This window comes from Mercenaria mercenaria, chromosome 1, assembly GCF_021730395.1.
Source record: "Mercenaria mercenaria strain notata chromosome 1, MADL_Memer_1, whole genome shotgun sequence".
Classification (NCBI taxonomy): domain Eukaryota; kingdom Metazoa; phylum Mollusca; class Bivalvia; order Venerida; family Veneridae; genus Mercenaria; species Mercenaria mercenaria.
Genome location: NC_069361.1, coordinates 107,125,211 through 107,140,356, shown reverse-complemented (window position 1 = coordinate 107,140,356; position 15,146 = coordinate 107,125,211). Strand labels below are relative to the sequence as shown.

General features: G+C 37.7%; 1 protein-coding gene across 2 annotated transcripts in view; it reads right to left on the bottom strand.

Moving 5' to 3' along the window:
- Nucleotides 1–15,146, bottom strand: part of LOC123527444 (baculoviral IAP repeat-containing protein 6-like) — a 101,183-nt gene that overhangs the window by 24,405 nt on the left and 61,632 nt on the right. For both annotated transcript variants that reach the window (XM_053519870.1, XM_053519876.1), the window contains exons 39-49: nt 14,936–15,041; nt 14,481–14,708; nt 13,050–13,591; nt 11,499–11,689; nt 10,631–10,778; nt 9,793–10,026; nt 6,450–6,581; nt 5,335–5,529; nt 4,914–5,045; nt 3,808–4,061; nt 360–558 (exon numbers count right to left, since the gene is read on the bottom strand). In XM_053519870.1, the coding sequence (XP_053375845.1) occupies nt 360–558; nt 3,808–4,061; nt 4,914–5,045; nt 5,335–5,529; nt 6,450–6,581; nt 9,793–10,026; nt 10,631–10,778; nt 11,499–11,689; nt 13,050–13,591; nt 14,481–14,708; nt 14,936–15,041 (2,361 nt within the window). The remainder of the gene's footprint in view (nt 1–359; nt 559–3,807; nt 4,062–4,913; nt 5,046–5,334; nt 5,530–6,449; nt 6,582–9,792; nt 10,027–10,630; nt 10,779–11,498; nt 11,690–13,049; nt 13,592–14,480; nt 14,709–14,935; nt 15,042–15,146) is intronic.

The window sequence follows — 15,146 nt, the reverse complement described above, 5'->3', positions numbered from 1 at the left end:
AATCTGACTGCCTGTAACATATATCTTTATAGAATAGTCTCATATATCTTTATAGAATAGTCTACGACTTTCAACTACACTGGAAAAAAAGAATACACAGCAAAATAACCCTGCAACAGTATACTCTATTTTTCGCATTTCATTGTATAACCATTTTGCTATCATTCTGTTTATCCCATTTGTATACCTTAACCACCAATAAATGTTAAAAGAGTAATACACGAAAAGACTACATTTGATATTTTTGTATACTCAAGAACTTTGCCTTCCATCTTCCAAACCCGCTAAACAATTCAAATTTGCATTATTTTTTACACAGATGGAGACTGCATTATTTCATTACACATCTTGCTACCTACCTCCACCTCCATCATCTGTGACTCCCAGCATCAATCTGAGCAAACACTGAGCTTTCTTCCGCTCTTTCAGCAGCACCTCAGCATATCCTGGCAACCTCAGGAAGAGGCCAAACGCCACCAGGGAATGAGGAGGGATGGTTGGATTTCCTATATGATGACCTCGACTACTCTGAGGGACAGGGGATACTGGCTCATACAACTGTTAAAAAGATTAAGACAATTCTAGCAACAGTTCAGCAAACATATCTTACAACATTTCTAAATGGTAAGGTTACAAATACAATTGTCAATTTTGTAATTCAGATTTTACTGACATACTCCAACACAGCAAAATTGTCAATTCAGAATTCAGATTTAATGGACATACACCCTCATGTCAAAATTGTCAATTTATAAAGTCTTTATTAAATTTGACAGAATTCTTTTAATCTGCTCCTAGTTCTTGACTGAACACAATCTTTTAGGCATATAGATATGAAAAAATATACAACTAGATGTGTGTCCATAGGACACAGGTGCCCCCCACTCCTGCCACTGTAACATGGTTTAATGACTCAGGTTAAACACTTTTTAAGATGTTTGCAACACAAACTTTTAAGAACCTTATGTGTATTTTTCACTTAGTTGGCCATAACTCTGGCCTAGCTGAGTAAATTCCTACAGAGAACAGTTCATAGGCTATAAAACAATCCTCTAATGTTTTATGATTCTAGGTCAAGTACATTTTAACATAAATGTTTCCCAAACTTTTTTTTTAGTATGTCTGGACAAGAAATCTGGTCTTGTGTAGTGAAATAATGACTGTAGGTAAAATATTTTGGGAGCTACTTGCGACAAGACATTAAAATGACAATTTTACCTAGGTCAGGGGCCATAACTCCTACAATACTGAATGAATCCGGACGCGAAACCCCAGGTGCACAACTGCACATGCTGACCAACATTCCGTAAACTTTGGTGACTCTAAGTCAAATACTTTTGGAGCTACGCGCGACACAACATTAAAATGACCAATTTTTAACTAAGTCAGGGGCCATAACTCCTACATGACTGAATGAATCCGGACGTGAAACCCCAGGTGCACAACTGCATATACTGACCAACATTCCTGTAAACTTTGGTGACTCTAGGTCAAATACTTTTAGAGCTACGCGCGACACAACATTAAAATGACCAATTTTTAACTAAGTCAGGGGCCATAACTCCTACATGACTGAATGAATCCGGACGTGAAACCCCAGGTGCACAACTGCACATGCTGACCAACATTCCTGTAAACTTTGGTGACTCTAGGTCAAATACTTTTAGAGCTACGCGTGACGCAACATTAAAATGACCAATTTTTAACTAAGTCAGGGGCCATAACTCCTACAGACTGAATGAATCTGGACGCGAAACCCCAGGTGCACAACTACACATGCTGACCAACATTCCTGTAAAGTTTTGTGATTCTACGTCTAGGCGTGACACAACATTCTCAGAAGGACGGACGGACAAGAGCAAATCTATATGCCCCCACCACTTGTGGGGGGGGGGGCACAAAAAACACATGGACAGGGATAACATTCATATGGCCTTCACCATTATCATTGTGTGATCAATGAAACATGTGCATGAAAGAACAATGTTTTATCACTGGCACAGAATGAATTCACCACTCTAGCTCATTTTGTTTAGAGGCAATCTAGAATTTGAAGTAAACTAGAATGTGTCTGTAGGACACAGGGTGTGCCCCCCACTGGTACATTTGTCACAAATAAGGGGAAATCATTCAAATGCTTGCAGTCTTAATGGGGTACAGCCTCAAAAAAAATTTATGAAAAGGATTCATTATTCTATACCATATACTTTTTGAGCTATAAAATCACAAGCAAACAATCCACTATTTTGGCTATTTCAACGGCCATAACTCTGTAATAAACGCTAAAATTCTCAAGAAGAATGCCAAGTGTGCAAGGTCACATTATGGTAAAGACTCAAGCAAGGTTTCATGAATTTACATTAAATACTTTTAGAGTGAGGCACATAATTAGGTGAAAATGTGCATTTTTTTACCTTTTCAGGGGCCATAACTCTAGAAATAGGGGGCAGACCAAGATGAACAAAAGCTGTCCGTAAGACAGCCAAGCTCGACTATTCGAAATATTGTCCCAGAAGCAGGAAAATATTACCCAAAAAGGTTAAATATCAAATGAGTTTTAAGTTCAAAAGGGGGAATAATTTGACCAAAATGCATATCAGTTATGGGACTTGCTGCTGTCAACTAGTTTTATAACCCCGAAGGAACATGTGAAGTTTCAATTCAGTATCTGTATTAGTTTTGGAGATAGAAACTTGCATGTAAAACTTTAACTAGAATTTTCAAAGTCCAAAAGGGGGCATAATTTGCCCAAAATACATGCCAGAGTTATGGGACTTGATCCAGTGAGGTTGGTAATTGATCTAGAAAAAGAAAAATTAAGTTTCAAATCTATATGCCTTTTAGTAATAGCTGTATGTACTTGCAGGCAAAACTTTAACCAGAATTTGCTAAGTCCAAAAGGGGGCATAATTTGGCCAAAATGAAGGTCAGAGTTATGGGACTTGCTGCTATCAACTAGATTTATAACCCCGAAGACACATGTGAAGTTTCAAATCAATATCTGCATTAGTTTTGGAGATAGTAACTTGCATGTAAAACTTTAACCAAAATTTTCTAAGTCCAAAAGGGGGCATAATTTGCTCAAAATACGTGTCAGAGTTATGGGACTTGACCCAGAGAGGTTGGTAATTGACCTAGAAAAAGAAAAAATAAGTTTCAAAGCTATATGCCTTTAATTGATGGCTGTATGTACTTGCATGCAAAAACTTAACCAAGGTGTGACGCCGACGCCGACGCCAGGGTGAGTAGAATAGCTAGACTATTCTTTGAATAGTCGAGCTAAAAATAGGAGATGCGCAAGTTCATATCATGATAAAGATTCATGCAAGGTTTCATCAATTTATATCAAATACTTTCTGAGCTAGGCATGTCACAAGGTGAAAATGTGCATTTTTGACTATTTCAGGGGCCATAACTCTAGAAATAGGGGGCGGACCCAGATGAAAAATAGGAGGTGCGCAAGTTCATATCATGATTAAGACTCATGCAAGGTTTCATGAATCTATATCAAATACTTTTGGAGCTAGGCGTGTCACAAGGTGAAAATGTGCATTTTTGACTCTTTCAGGGGCCATAACTCTAAAACTAGGGGGTGGAGCCAGAAGAAAAATAGAAGGTGCGCAAGTTCATATCATGATAAAGACTCATGCAAGGTTTCATTAATTTATATCAAATACTTTTTGAGCTAGGCGTGTCACGAACTTCGGACGGACACACGGACGGACAAGAGCAAAATCTATATGCCCCCACCACTCATGGGGGGGGGGGGGGGGGCACAACAACATTTAAATCATTGCTTATACACACCATATAAAAGTCTTCCGGGTAAGAGTCAACAGTAACCCAATCCTGGTTAGGATCATTGCCAACAGTTACATTAGGTGTCATTTCTCCTGGCTCCGATGATGTCATCTGACGAGAGATCTCTGGGTACAAGAGGGGGAGATGTTCTGCAAGTAAAGCCAGTCCATTACCACTGGCAAATACTTGTAGTGGGGTAGGGAATGGCGTTGATGTCAACAGAACCTCATCTGGTATCTCATCTGCGTCATCTGTCAGATCTGGAAAAGGAAAGTTTGTCTATCTGTTTCACTGCTATTTTTAATATAATTACATTTACACAACAGTTCTCATTTGGAGGGCATGTTTTTGCAGACAAATCATTATCTGTCAAATCACTGTGATTAGTACTCCCTTGTTAGAAACAGACCCGGCCATATTTTGACTGAACCTAATGATGTACTTTACCGAGAAAACCAGACGGGCCTAGTAACTGAGGGGTAAGATGGTTGCACATACAAAAGCAATTGAAGACAGTGGAATAACAGAAAGAAAACTTTGAATATAACTGCACTGGCAGAAGAATAAAGCTGCTATTTAAACTTGTAATTCTAATTATCACACTGATGGAAGTGCTAGTACAGCACACAAAGAGAGCAGCCATGACTTCGTTCTCAGTTATAATTTGTGATTGAACCTGTCCATGTACAACATGTGGATTAATCTTGCAGCTTAACCTGCCCATGTACAATGTAACATGATTTAATCTTGTGGCTTAACCTGCCCATGTACCATATAACATATTAATCTTGCTAACATTGAACGCTGCAACATCAACAAAGGAAAAACTTAAAGCCATATGTTAATAAAAATTTAAACACAATGCACAGAAGGTTTAAACTGTTTAACTTAATAAATATTAGTACGTTAAGAGCCTAAAATTTTGGAAACATGTTCTTTGTCTCAACTTGATTTCTGTAATAAAAGGGTATTTCAACAAACTTCGTTTTCATGCTATGGCATTTTTCTAACTATTTCAAACACACGGAGAAATTGCTGGAACAGTTCCACGTATGTTCTTCTAGAATAATGGTCACACGACTCTGTGAAACAAAAATAATTTCATATCTTACCTATTCTGTTTGTAATAGGTCCATTCTGAAGCTGGAGTGTAAAGTCAAGGACATCTTGACCTTGAGTGAGACCTTGACCTTGTAAAACTTGCATTAACTGTGACAGGGTCACATCAGATGGTAAGGATTTATCTGAAATATAAAATGTATAAATGTAATCTTCTTAGAAATGTCAGTTTCAAAGCTGTGACCAAGACAAGGTGTCTCGACACAAACCGAATAATTATGACAGGGCTTCTGCCAGAATGTGCAGCCCTAACAAGGATTGCAAATCAACACAGAATTTAAAATGCCTTGACCATGACCTAACCATGGCCTAAAATCTTAACCAAGTGAAGGTCTAAGATGGCTGTACTGAAAATTTCAGTGTCGGATTATATGTAATTTTGTTATTTAAGAATGAAAAGCCCAAAATACTTACTTGTTATCAGTTTATGATAAAGTGAAAGCACTGGAATGGAAAGCTGTTTTGATAAAGAATCGTTGCTTCTACCCCTTCTGGTCGGGGGTCGAGGCGGCAGTGACCCCTTTGAACTGGTTGTTGTTGTTGTGCTATTTGACCAAAGGTGACTCTTTGCTGGTTGACCTGTGCTAGATTTATCTGCAGTACTTGTATCTGTAATAATCAGAAATGCTTACTGGCACAAGGGTTAATAACATATAACTAGAGATGCTTTTGAGAAAAGCGCATGTCTCCCACAACTGCCTAATCATCTAAAAAGTAAGTCAGTCTCTATATACTGTTTACTTAATCTACATGTGCATGCGCTTTCTTGACACCAAAAGGGCGCCTATACTACTAGTAGTATAGGCGCTGGTTTGGGGGCAAAACTGCGCAAGAAATCTGAGTGTTTTTGGTAATTCAAGGGCCATAATTCCGAAGTGCCTAGGCCGATTTGGCTAGTTATCGAACTTGGCCAAGCACTTATTGGCAGACACATTTTGTTGAAGTTTGATGAAGATCGGATGAGAAATGTTTGACTGAGAGTGCGGACAAGCTTTGTGACAGACACACACACACACAGACAGACTGGAGTAAATCAATATGTCTCCCACACCACTGTGTGGTGGGAGACATAACTAAACACAGGCTTGCAGGCCCGAAGTCCGAAGATTTTGTTTATTGACCTCCATGCCTTTCAACAAGTGTATACTATTAACTGTTACGGCCATTACAATAGGTTTTCTTTTTGTCCCCTAATTTGTTTTTAGCACCCTTGTTTGCAACTGCAAATAGCTGATCATGATCCAGTACTTTGCTAATAACTCACTAAGAAAAAGATTTAGTGTGAACTGACCATTAACTCTGGACAAATATGCAGTTGGGAGTGAAATGCCTGACCACTGAAGGTGACTGGTTTATGTAAGTCGTTTATGACGGGTAGTCAACTATTCAAAGTGACCATTAGGCTGGTCAGGCTACATTTTGTTTATGCAGAGCTATAAGTCACACAAACACAATTTAGGTAATTAGGTGAACCAGACTTTAATCACAATCACATTAAACTGGAAAGTAGCAAATGAAAATAGTCATACCTGATTTGCCAGCGGAGATATTTTCTATGACATCAACAAGTTCAAGTCCTATCTGACATGTGCTCTCTTTTGACTCATCTGATTTCTTACCATTCTGTACATCTAGTAACTGGGCTGCTAGACTTGGAGTATCTGTAACAACATTTTTATTGATAATTAGTCTGAGCAGTCAACAAATTCATCAGCAAGAGCTCAGATAAAACAAACCTCTGTCAGTAATATAATACAGTAGCTTAATCTTGAACTGCTTCAGATTCACATATTTGATTATACTAAAATGACAGCCACTACATACAGATACTTGTTTGCTACTTTTTCCCCTCCAAGTTAACAATAAAAACAAGAGGGTCATGATGACCCTGGATCGCTCACCTGAGTAATATGAGCTTCATGTTTCAAATGTCAAACTGATGATTTTTAGAAATTTTTTGGAAGATTTTCCAATGTACAATCAAGTAACCCCTGGGGCTGGGCCAATTTTACCCCGGGGGTCATGATTTGAAAAAGTTTGTAGAAGTCTACTAGGCAATGTTACATATCCAATATCTAAGATCTAGGCCTTCTGGTTTATTTTTAGCAAATTTATGAAGATTTCCCTATGTACAATCAAGCAACCCCTGGGGCTGGGTCAATTTGACCCTGGGGGGTCAAGATTTGAACAAATTTTGTAGAGGTCCACTAGGCAATGCTACATGTCAAATATCTAAGCTCTAGGCCTTCTGGTTTATTTTTCAGAAAATTTTGAAGATTTTTCTATGTACAATCAAGTAACCTCGTGGGGCGGGGTCAATTTGACCCCGGGGGTCATGATTTGAATAAATTTTGTAGAAGTCTATTAGGCAATGCTACAAGTCAAATATCTAAGATCTAGCCCTTCTGGTTTATTTTTAGAAAATTTTTGAAGATTTTCCTATGTAAAATGAAGTGACCCCTGGGGCGGGGTCAATTTTGATCCCGGGGCTCATGGTTTGAACAAATTTTGTAGAGGTCCACTAGGAATTGCTACATGTGAAATATCTAAGCTCTAGGCCTTCTGGTTTATTTTTAGAAAAATTTTGAAGATTTTCCTATGTAAAATCAAGTGACCCCTGGCGGGGGGTCAATTTTGACCGGGGGGGGGGGGGGGGGGGTCATGATTTGATCAAATTTTGTAGAGGTCCAATAGGCAATGCTACATGTCAAATATCTAAGCTCTAGGCCTTCTGGTTTATTTTTTATTTTTTTTTTTGCAGATTTTCCTATAGAAATCTATGTAAAATCAAGTGACCCCTGGGGCGGGGTCATGATTTGAACAAATTTAGTTGAGGTCCACTAGGCAATTCTACATGTCAAATATCTAAGCTCTAGGGCTTCTGGTTTTTGAGAAGAAGATTTTTTATGATTTTCCTATGTAAAATCAAGTGACCCCTGGGGCGGGATCAATTTTGACCCCGGGGTCATGATTTGAACAAATTTGGTAGAGGTCCATTAGGCAATGCTTCACACCAAATATCTAAGTTCTAGGGCTTCTGGTTTTTGAGAAGAAGATTTTTAAAGTTTTTTTCCTTTTGGTTGCCATGGCAACCACAGTTCTGCATGGAATTCAATTCTTTGAATAATTTTTGTAGAGCTTCACCCAAGGAACATTCCTGTGAAGTTTGGATGAAATTGGCCTAGCGGTTTATAAGAAGATGTCGTTTAAAGTAAAAGTTTACGGCCGGCCCAGACGCCGGACGGTGAACGATCAGAATAGCTCACCCTGAGCCTTTGGCTCTGTTGAGCTAACAAGAGGGTCATGATGACCCTGGATCGCTCACCTGAGTAATATGAGCTACATGTTTCAAATGCCAAACTGATGATAAAATATTAAGAAAGTCAGTAGGTCACATTCATGGTCAATGAAATTCAGTTTTACGCTTGGTGTGCAAAACTGTTTATGTCATCAAAATTTCAAGGCTGTATCTTAAAAAACAAGAAAGTAGGTCAGTAGGTCAAGGTCACAGTCAAGTGACAACATATTACTTGAGGTTATCAGGTAATTATAATTAAGCAGTCTTGGAAATAGGACCAGATGGTAACTCACATAATAACTAAGTGACCCCAGGGCGGGGCCTCTTTTAACCCCAGGGGCATAATTTGAACATTTTGGTAGAGGACTACTGACAATGCATCATACCAAATATCAAAAGCCTAGGTCATATGGTTTCTGACAAAAAGATTTTTAAAGTTTTTTCCTATATAAGTAAATATAAATCTTGGGACCCCCAGGGCAGGGCCTCTTTTCACCCCAGGGGTACAATTTGAACAATTTTGATTGAGGACCATAAGACAATGCTACAAACCAAATATCAAAGGTCTAAGTGTTGTGGTTTCAGAGAAGAAGATTTTTAAACTTTTTTTCCTATTTAAGTCTATGTTAAACTTGGGACCCCCAGGGCGGGGCCATATTTGACCCTAGGGGGATAATTTGAATAATCTTGGTAGAGGACCACTAGATGATGCTACATACCAAATATCAAAGCCCTAGGCCATGTGGTTTTGTACAAGAAGATTTTTAAAGTTTTCCCTATATAAATCCATATAAACCATGTGACCCCTGGAGCGGGGCCCTATTTGACCCTAGGGGGATAATTTTAACAATTTTGGTAGAGGACCACTAGATGATGCTACACACCAGATATCAAAGCCCTAGGCCCTGTGGTTTTGGACAAGAAGATTTTTAAAGTTTTTCCTTTCGGTTGCCATGGCAACCAGAGTTCTGCATGGAATTCAATTCTTTTAAAAATTTTGAAAGGGGGCCATCCAAGGATCATTCCTGTGAAGTTTGGTGTAATTCTGCCCAGTGGTTTTGAAAAAGAAGATTTTTTTAGAAATTGTTGACGGACGACGGACATCAAGCGGTCACAATAGCTCACCTCGTCACTTTGTGACAGTGAGCTAAAAATAATACATATTTCTATAGTGGCAATCTGAAAATATGTGGCAATTAGGTAGCAGACCAGAAGGGTGCACTTTTTACTCTTACTTTATCAAAGATGGCCTGTAACTGTCTAATGAATGTACTCAAAAAAACCAATCAAGTGCTGCCACATAATCTTTAAACACAAATATAACACTCTTTAATGATTACCAATAATTAGTGCAACATCTCAGCCTGCAGAAATGAACAGTTCAAAAAAAGAAATAATTTATATTTTTGTAAGCATAAGCTTTATGCAGTTTGACTGTGAAGGCCTTCTTGGAAAGGGATTTAATTCTAATATAATAAAATTTGGTATTGCTTGGGTATATTGGTTTATTTTGTTTTGTTTTATCAGACTTTAATTGCTATTCAAGTTATTAAATAAAGTAATCAAATGTAAACCTGAAACTTTGTTGATGAGTTCGCCAACAGTTACATGCATATTGACTAGCATCGTCCTAAACCTTCTTCCAGCCCCAAACTGTGGGTGCTGCAAACAACCCTGAGACGTGGGCACATGCATGTGATACTGTTTGGGTGCAGCCCGGAATGCAACTAGAATGTTCTCATCTTCCAGCAGAACTTGAAGGAAAAGTCGTCTTGTAAACCCAGACAAAGGGCAGATACCTAAACCGGCTGAATAAGAAATTATATCTTATGTCATCTAGACAAAGCATTAATGAGACAAAACTATTTCCAATAAATTTAGTAGTAACATGAACAATTACTTCATAGTATCTACATAAATATGAAATTAACAAGTTTGTATCAGTACACAATATACACATGTATAGCTAAGCACAATAAAAATATGTTCAAGCACTGAACTAGCTGGATTTTTTTTTTAAATAAATGACTTATATACATGACATTTAATTGCAAATGTAGCTCTACAAACACGATATGTTTAAACATTCAGGAAGTTGTATTTGTTTGATCTAAAGTATCTAAAAATAAACTGCTTCAGTGAAAGACTGGATCTTACTGGACATCTTTAAAAGCATTTTGCAAATCTACTAGACCACGCCTGTACCTTGGAAAATGCAATATACCATGATCAGTAGCATTTTAATTGCCTCCCCACTTACCATGTTTACACTCTTTTAATCCCCATCTCCTTTTTGTGTGTTACCAGTCTTTTAGACAACAACCGTCTTAAAACATTTATTCAGACTTTTTTTATTGATTTCGAGTTTTAAATATTTACTAAACTTTAACCAAAGTCTCTATTTTAACTTACCAGCTTTATTAGTTGAACCCTGTTCTTTGATGACATCATAAAGAACTTTAGCAAACAACATCTGATTGGGTACATGACAAGATATCACACTGCGGAAAAACTTCACAGAAGCTGTCTCTATACACGCTCTCTCTTCCGCTGATATTAACTGTAAAACAATTAAGGTAGACGTTAAATAAAAATATCGAAGTGCCTCCAATATTTGAGCTGTGCCATGGGAAAACCAACATAGTGGGTATGCGACCAGCATGGATCCAGACCAGCCTGCGCATCCGCGCAGTCTGGTCAGGATCCATGCTGTTCGCTAATAGTTTCTCCAATTCCAATAGGCTTTAAAAGCGAACAGCATGGAGCCTGACCAGACTGCGCGGATGCGCAGGCTGGTCTGGATCCATGCTGGTCGCATACCCACTATGTTGGTTTTCTCATGGCACAGCTCATTTGATGTTTCAACTGGGAAGCAACCATCATGTACTGTAACAATCAATCCATATTTTACTCATATTTTTATGTATACTTCTATTTTGTACTTGGATTTTGCTTCTTCATTCCTCTTGTGTGACATTATATCATCTTTGAATTACATAAGACAAGAATAGAAACTCTTTAGTCTCAAGACGATTTGTACTATTCCATTGTAAGATGGGACAAATTCCCCAAAATGTCAATTCTGAAGTCAGGTTCTCGTCATATGCATGGTTCAGAAATTTGAACAAGTTTTTACTGTATATATCAGTCTGAAATTCTGCAACAAATTGTGAAATTACTATCAACAACTTTATCATAACATTTCTTGCATTCCATACAGAAATGTGTTAAATCAAGGAATATTGAATTTAAATACTTAGATAGAAGGAGAACTAATTACCTCAAACTTCTGTGGAAAAGCTGTCACAGATATTGGACTGTGTAAAGGTGTATTGCACAACATAGTGAGAAGTACCGGCCAGAATATGTTACCATCAGCACCACCCAGCCAGTCCTTCATAGCAGGAAGGGATGAGATCTCAGAGAAGAAGTTTAATACTGCAGATACCATGTCCGCTGTTACTGTCATACCTATACAAGCAACATACAATACAGTTCATTATTACACGACTTCTTATTTAAATCTCCAGTCTGTAGTCTGCGTTATTGACTTGTTTGCTTGGTTTAAGTCTAACACTGGAAAAGACTTTGAAATTCATTTCTAATGTTGTGTGATAGAACATCCTGACCGCAAGTTAATGGTATCCACCTATTTTGAACCTTTAGCCAATAGTTTTGACTACTGACCATTATTCGTTCAGTAAAAACTTTTATGACATGTCATTACAATTAAAGTTCTTTTTTTTCTCAGTCTTTTGACTTCAAGTCTGAAGACCTTTTCTGAACTATTGACAAATCAAAAGCACTAACCATCGACCTGCAATTTATACAACGATGTAATAACAAAATGTAATAATGTTGACTGTTGACCGACAAGCAATTCAGTAAGTATACACTTACTCATGTATATAAAGAATGGAACTGGGCACTAGGTTAAAGCGAAATTGTTTTCACAGAACCCAAACTAACTGTGCAGATACACTGTACAGGCTTTCAAGCCAGCCCTTACAAAAATGTAACAGAAAAATAGGAATAAATGTGGCAAAAAAGGGGGAGAAAAGTAGGAAAAAATTAGGAAATTTGACAAAAAAAGTAGTTTAATATGTAAGCTACAAACTTTGACAAAAAGAGCTTTTGGGACAAAAAAGTCTATTGCACTGGAATCAACAATATTTCACGGTTCACAATTGAACATACTTAAGACACACCTACTGTTTCAAAACTGCTTTCATATACTGCAGTATATACTTTCTGAACATTGACAAAAAACACTCTGGTATTAATTTACATTCATTTGCAGTAGGTGCAGGAGGGGTGTCCCCTCCCGCAGGAGGAAGTTTTCATTCTAGGGGTCAAAAAATGCATTTTTACTACTTCTGATATGAGAAAGTGGGAGTAACAGGAGGATTTTCAAAAATGAGCACTTTCAAAAAAGTAGGAAAAAGTAGGAAAAGTCGGAATACTGGAAAACCTGACTGTATCGAGAAAAAGTATGAGCACTTGAAATTCTAAAAAGTTATTCAGTTTAACAGAATAAATGGCAATTTCAAATTTTATATTCATTTTGTTTACATAGGCTTTCTCTTGGGCAGACTGTGAGAAATTTTTGGGTCAGAACATAACATATCCACTTTAAATAACAAAATCCATGTTCTGATTCACTACAGGTCAATTAAGGTTATACAATATACTGTGCTAAATCACTGTTGAAAGATAAAAAAATTAATGTGAATAATTACAAATCATTCCAAAATTCAAAGTAACTTATATCTTCTATCAATTTGCATGTCATACAAATAAAACAAGAGTGAACTGTATTTGCGAGATATACCAGTATGGTTGTTAGTTGTGCTTGCACTATCCCCTGTAGTTCCAGTCATACTCTTGCAAGAGTCTGATATACCTTCAGGTTGTGACCACGAGTCCGCAAAGTTAGATATCACACGATTACAGAACTCAAACAATCCCTGAGCCAATACTGCCGGGAAACCCGACTCCAACAACTGCTTGGTCGCCAGTGAAGACTGACAAGCTAATGCTAGAGTGAACAAATGATTTTCATCTAAACACATATGCTTGAACTCCTGGAGAATTACAGGCGCTGGAGGTTCTGTATTTTCAATGGACTGTCCTAATGCACTATTTGCTTCCTTCGAGTCATCAGTCATTAAATCATGGTAAAGTGTAGTGTCTTTCCTATCATCTGGTATGGAAGCAGTTAATCCATATTCCGGGGTTATCACAATTCCCATCCATTCCATGATACGTGTGAACGAGTCCGGACAGATGTGACATATTGCACACAGAACATAATCCACAGCCTTTTTCAGATGTGACTCTGTGCTCAACACAGATGACCACTCATATAAGGAACTGAAATACAGAAACAGAATTCAATAAACCCTTAGCCTGCTAAATTTCTAAAATGGACTGATCCATCATTCAATTTGGGCAGCATCACTTATTATTTAAAGGGGTGTTCACTGAAAATTTACTGACTGAATAGCGAATGTGCAGGCTGATCTTGGTCTGCACTGGTCGCAAAGGCAGAATCACTTGCTGCCAGCAGGCTAAAGGTTAAACTGCCAACAGAATTATTTTTGGGTATTTTTCTTTTTTTATCAATTTATTAAATGATGTTTTTAAATGCTGCATTTTCAAACATCTGATACTAGACCTTCCTGAGAAGTTTTAAGTGATCAAGCTTTGAATTCCCAACAGTTCCAAATAAAATTTAAAGCTCAGTGTGACAAGTGCATCAAAGCTTTTTTTTTTTTGAGAAACATATTGTTTTAGGAAGATAGGTATCAAGAAATCGCCTATAATTTTGGGACATATCCCTGAAACTAGGCAAAATATATTTGATTACTTTTTTGCTTTCAGTGGTTTCTGTGTTCTCTTGGTAAAATAACCTCTGTTCATGGCACTTCCAAACAGCAAAATACCTCTCTACAACTGCATTCATATTCTCTCCCGTTCAGGCAAATCTTAGTAAATTAATCTCTCCAGAGCAAAAACCTGGGAACAACAAACATTAATTTTCCATCTTCTCAGAGGCTCTTGGGAGTTGTCACTGTATGCATATCAAGGATTGAGTGCAATACTGCCCTAACTCCTTCTTTATTTAATAGGAGCTATGGCAGTATTGTGCTCATCCCTTGATATTCAGTATTCTCAGGCTTATTAATCCAATATTTTGATTTAAAACTTTGAGGAATACGGACACTAAGGACATTTCAATGAAATATACTACAGAACTTACCTGACTAGATCTTTGGTGACAAGATGACTAAGGTTGTAGTCCACTCTCATTTCATTACTGTGCCACAGCACAGCTGCTATACAGTGAACATGAGAAGGGGCGGGGCCGGGCAGGGTCATGTTGGTCACCTCGCAGGGAATATGTCTAAACCCTTCGTCGGAGAACACAGCTTTCCTTTGTAATGCTACACGAGCACTGTCTCCTAACCACTGCAACATGGCTTTTAACCTGTAAAAGTACAACTGATATTAATGTTATTTAAAAGAACTTGAAAAACTTGACTGTTCTATGAACGCCTTTATTCAACTTATTTAAGAACAAATGGCACTGGTCAAAGTCTGGCCCATTTCAAGAGTAACAGTTTCTACATTTTTAATAGAATACAGCACTTTTGAAATCCAGATATTTACAGACAATAAAATGTTTTAAAGTGAAAAGGAAACTATTTCAGTTACCTGTCAGCTGTCCATCTGTCTTGTACAGTTCCTAGCTGGTATAGGATCTCTACAGTGGATTCATTAGCAATACCTCCCATTTTACCCAGGTACTGTGAGGCTAATTCTGAAATTTTATCCTTATGTTACACACATGCTATATAATAGGGTTGATGGGCTTGCAATAAAGCATTCTGGTAAAGTGCAGCTAGTGCCTATAAGTTGATATATA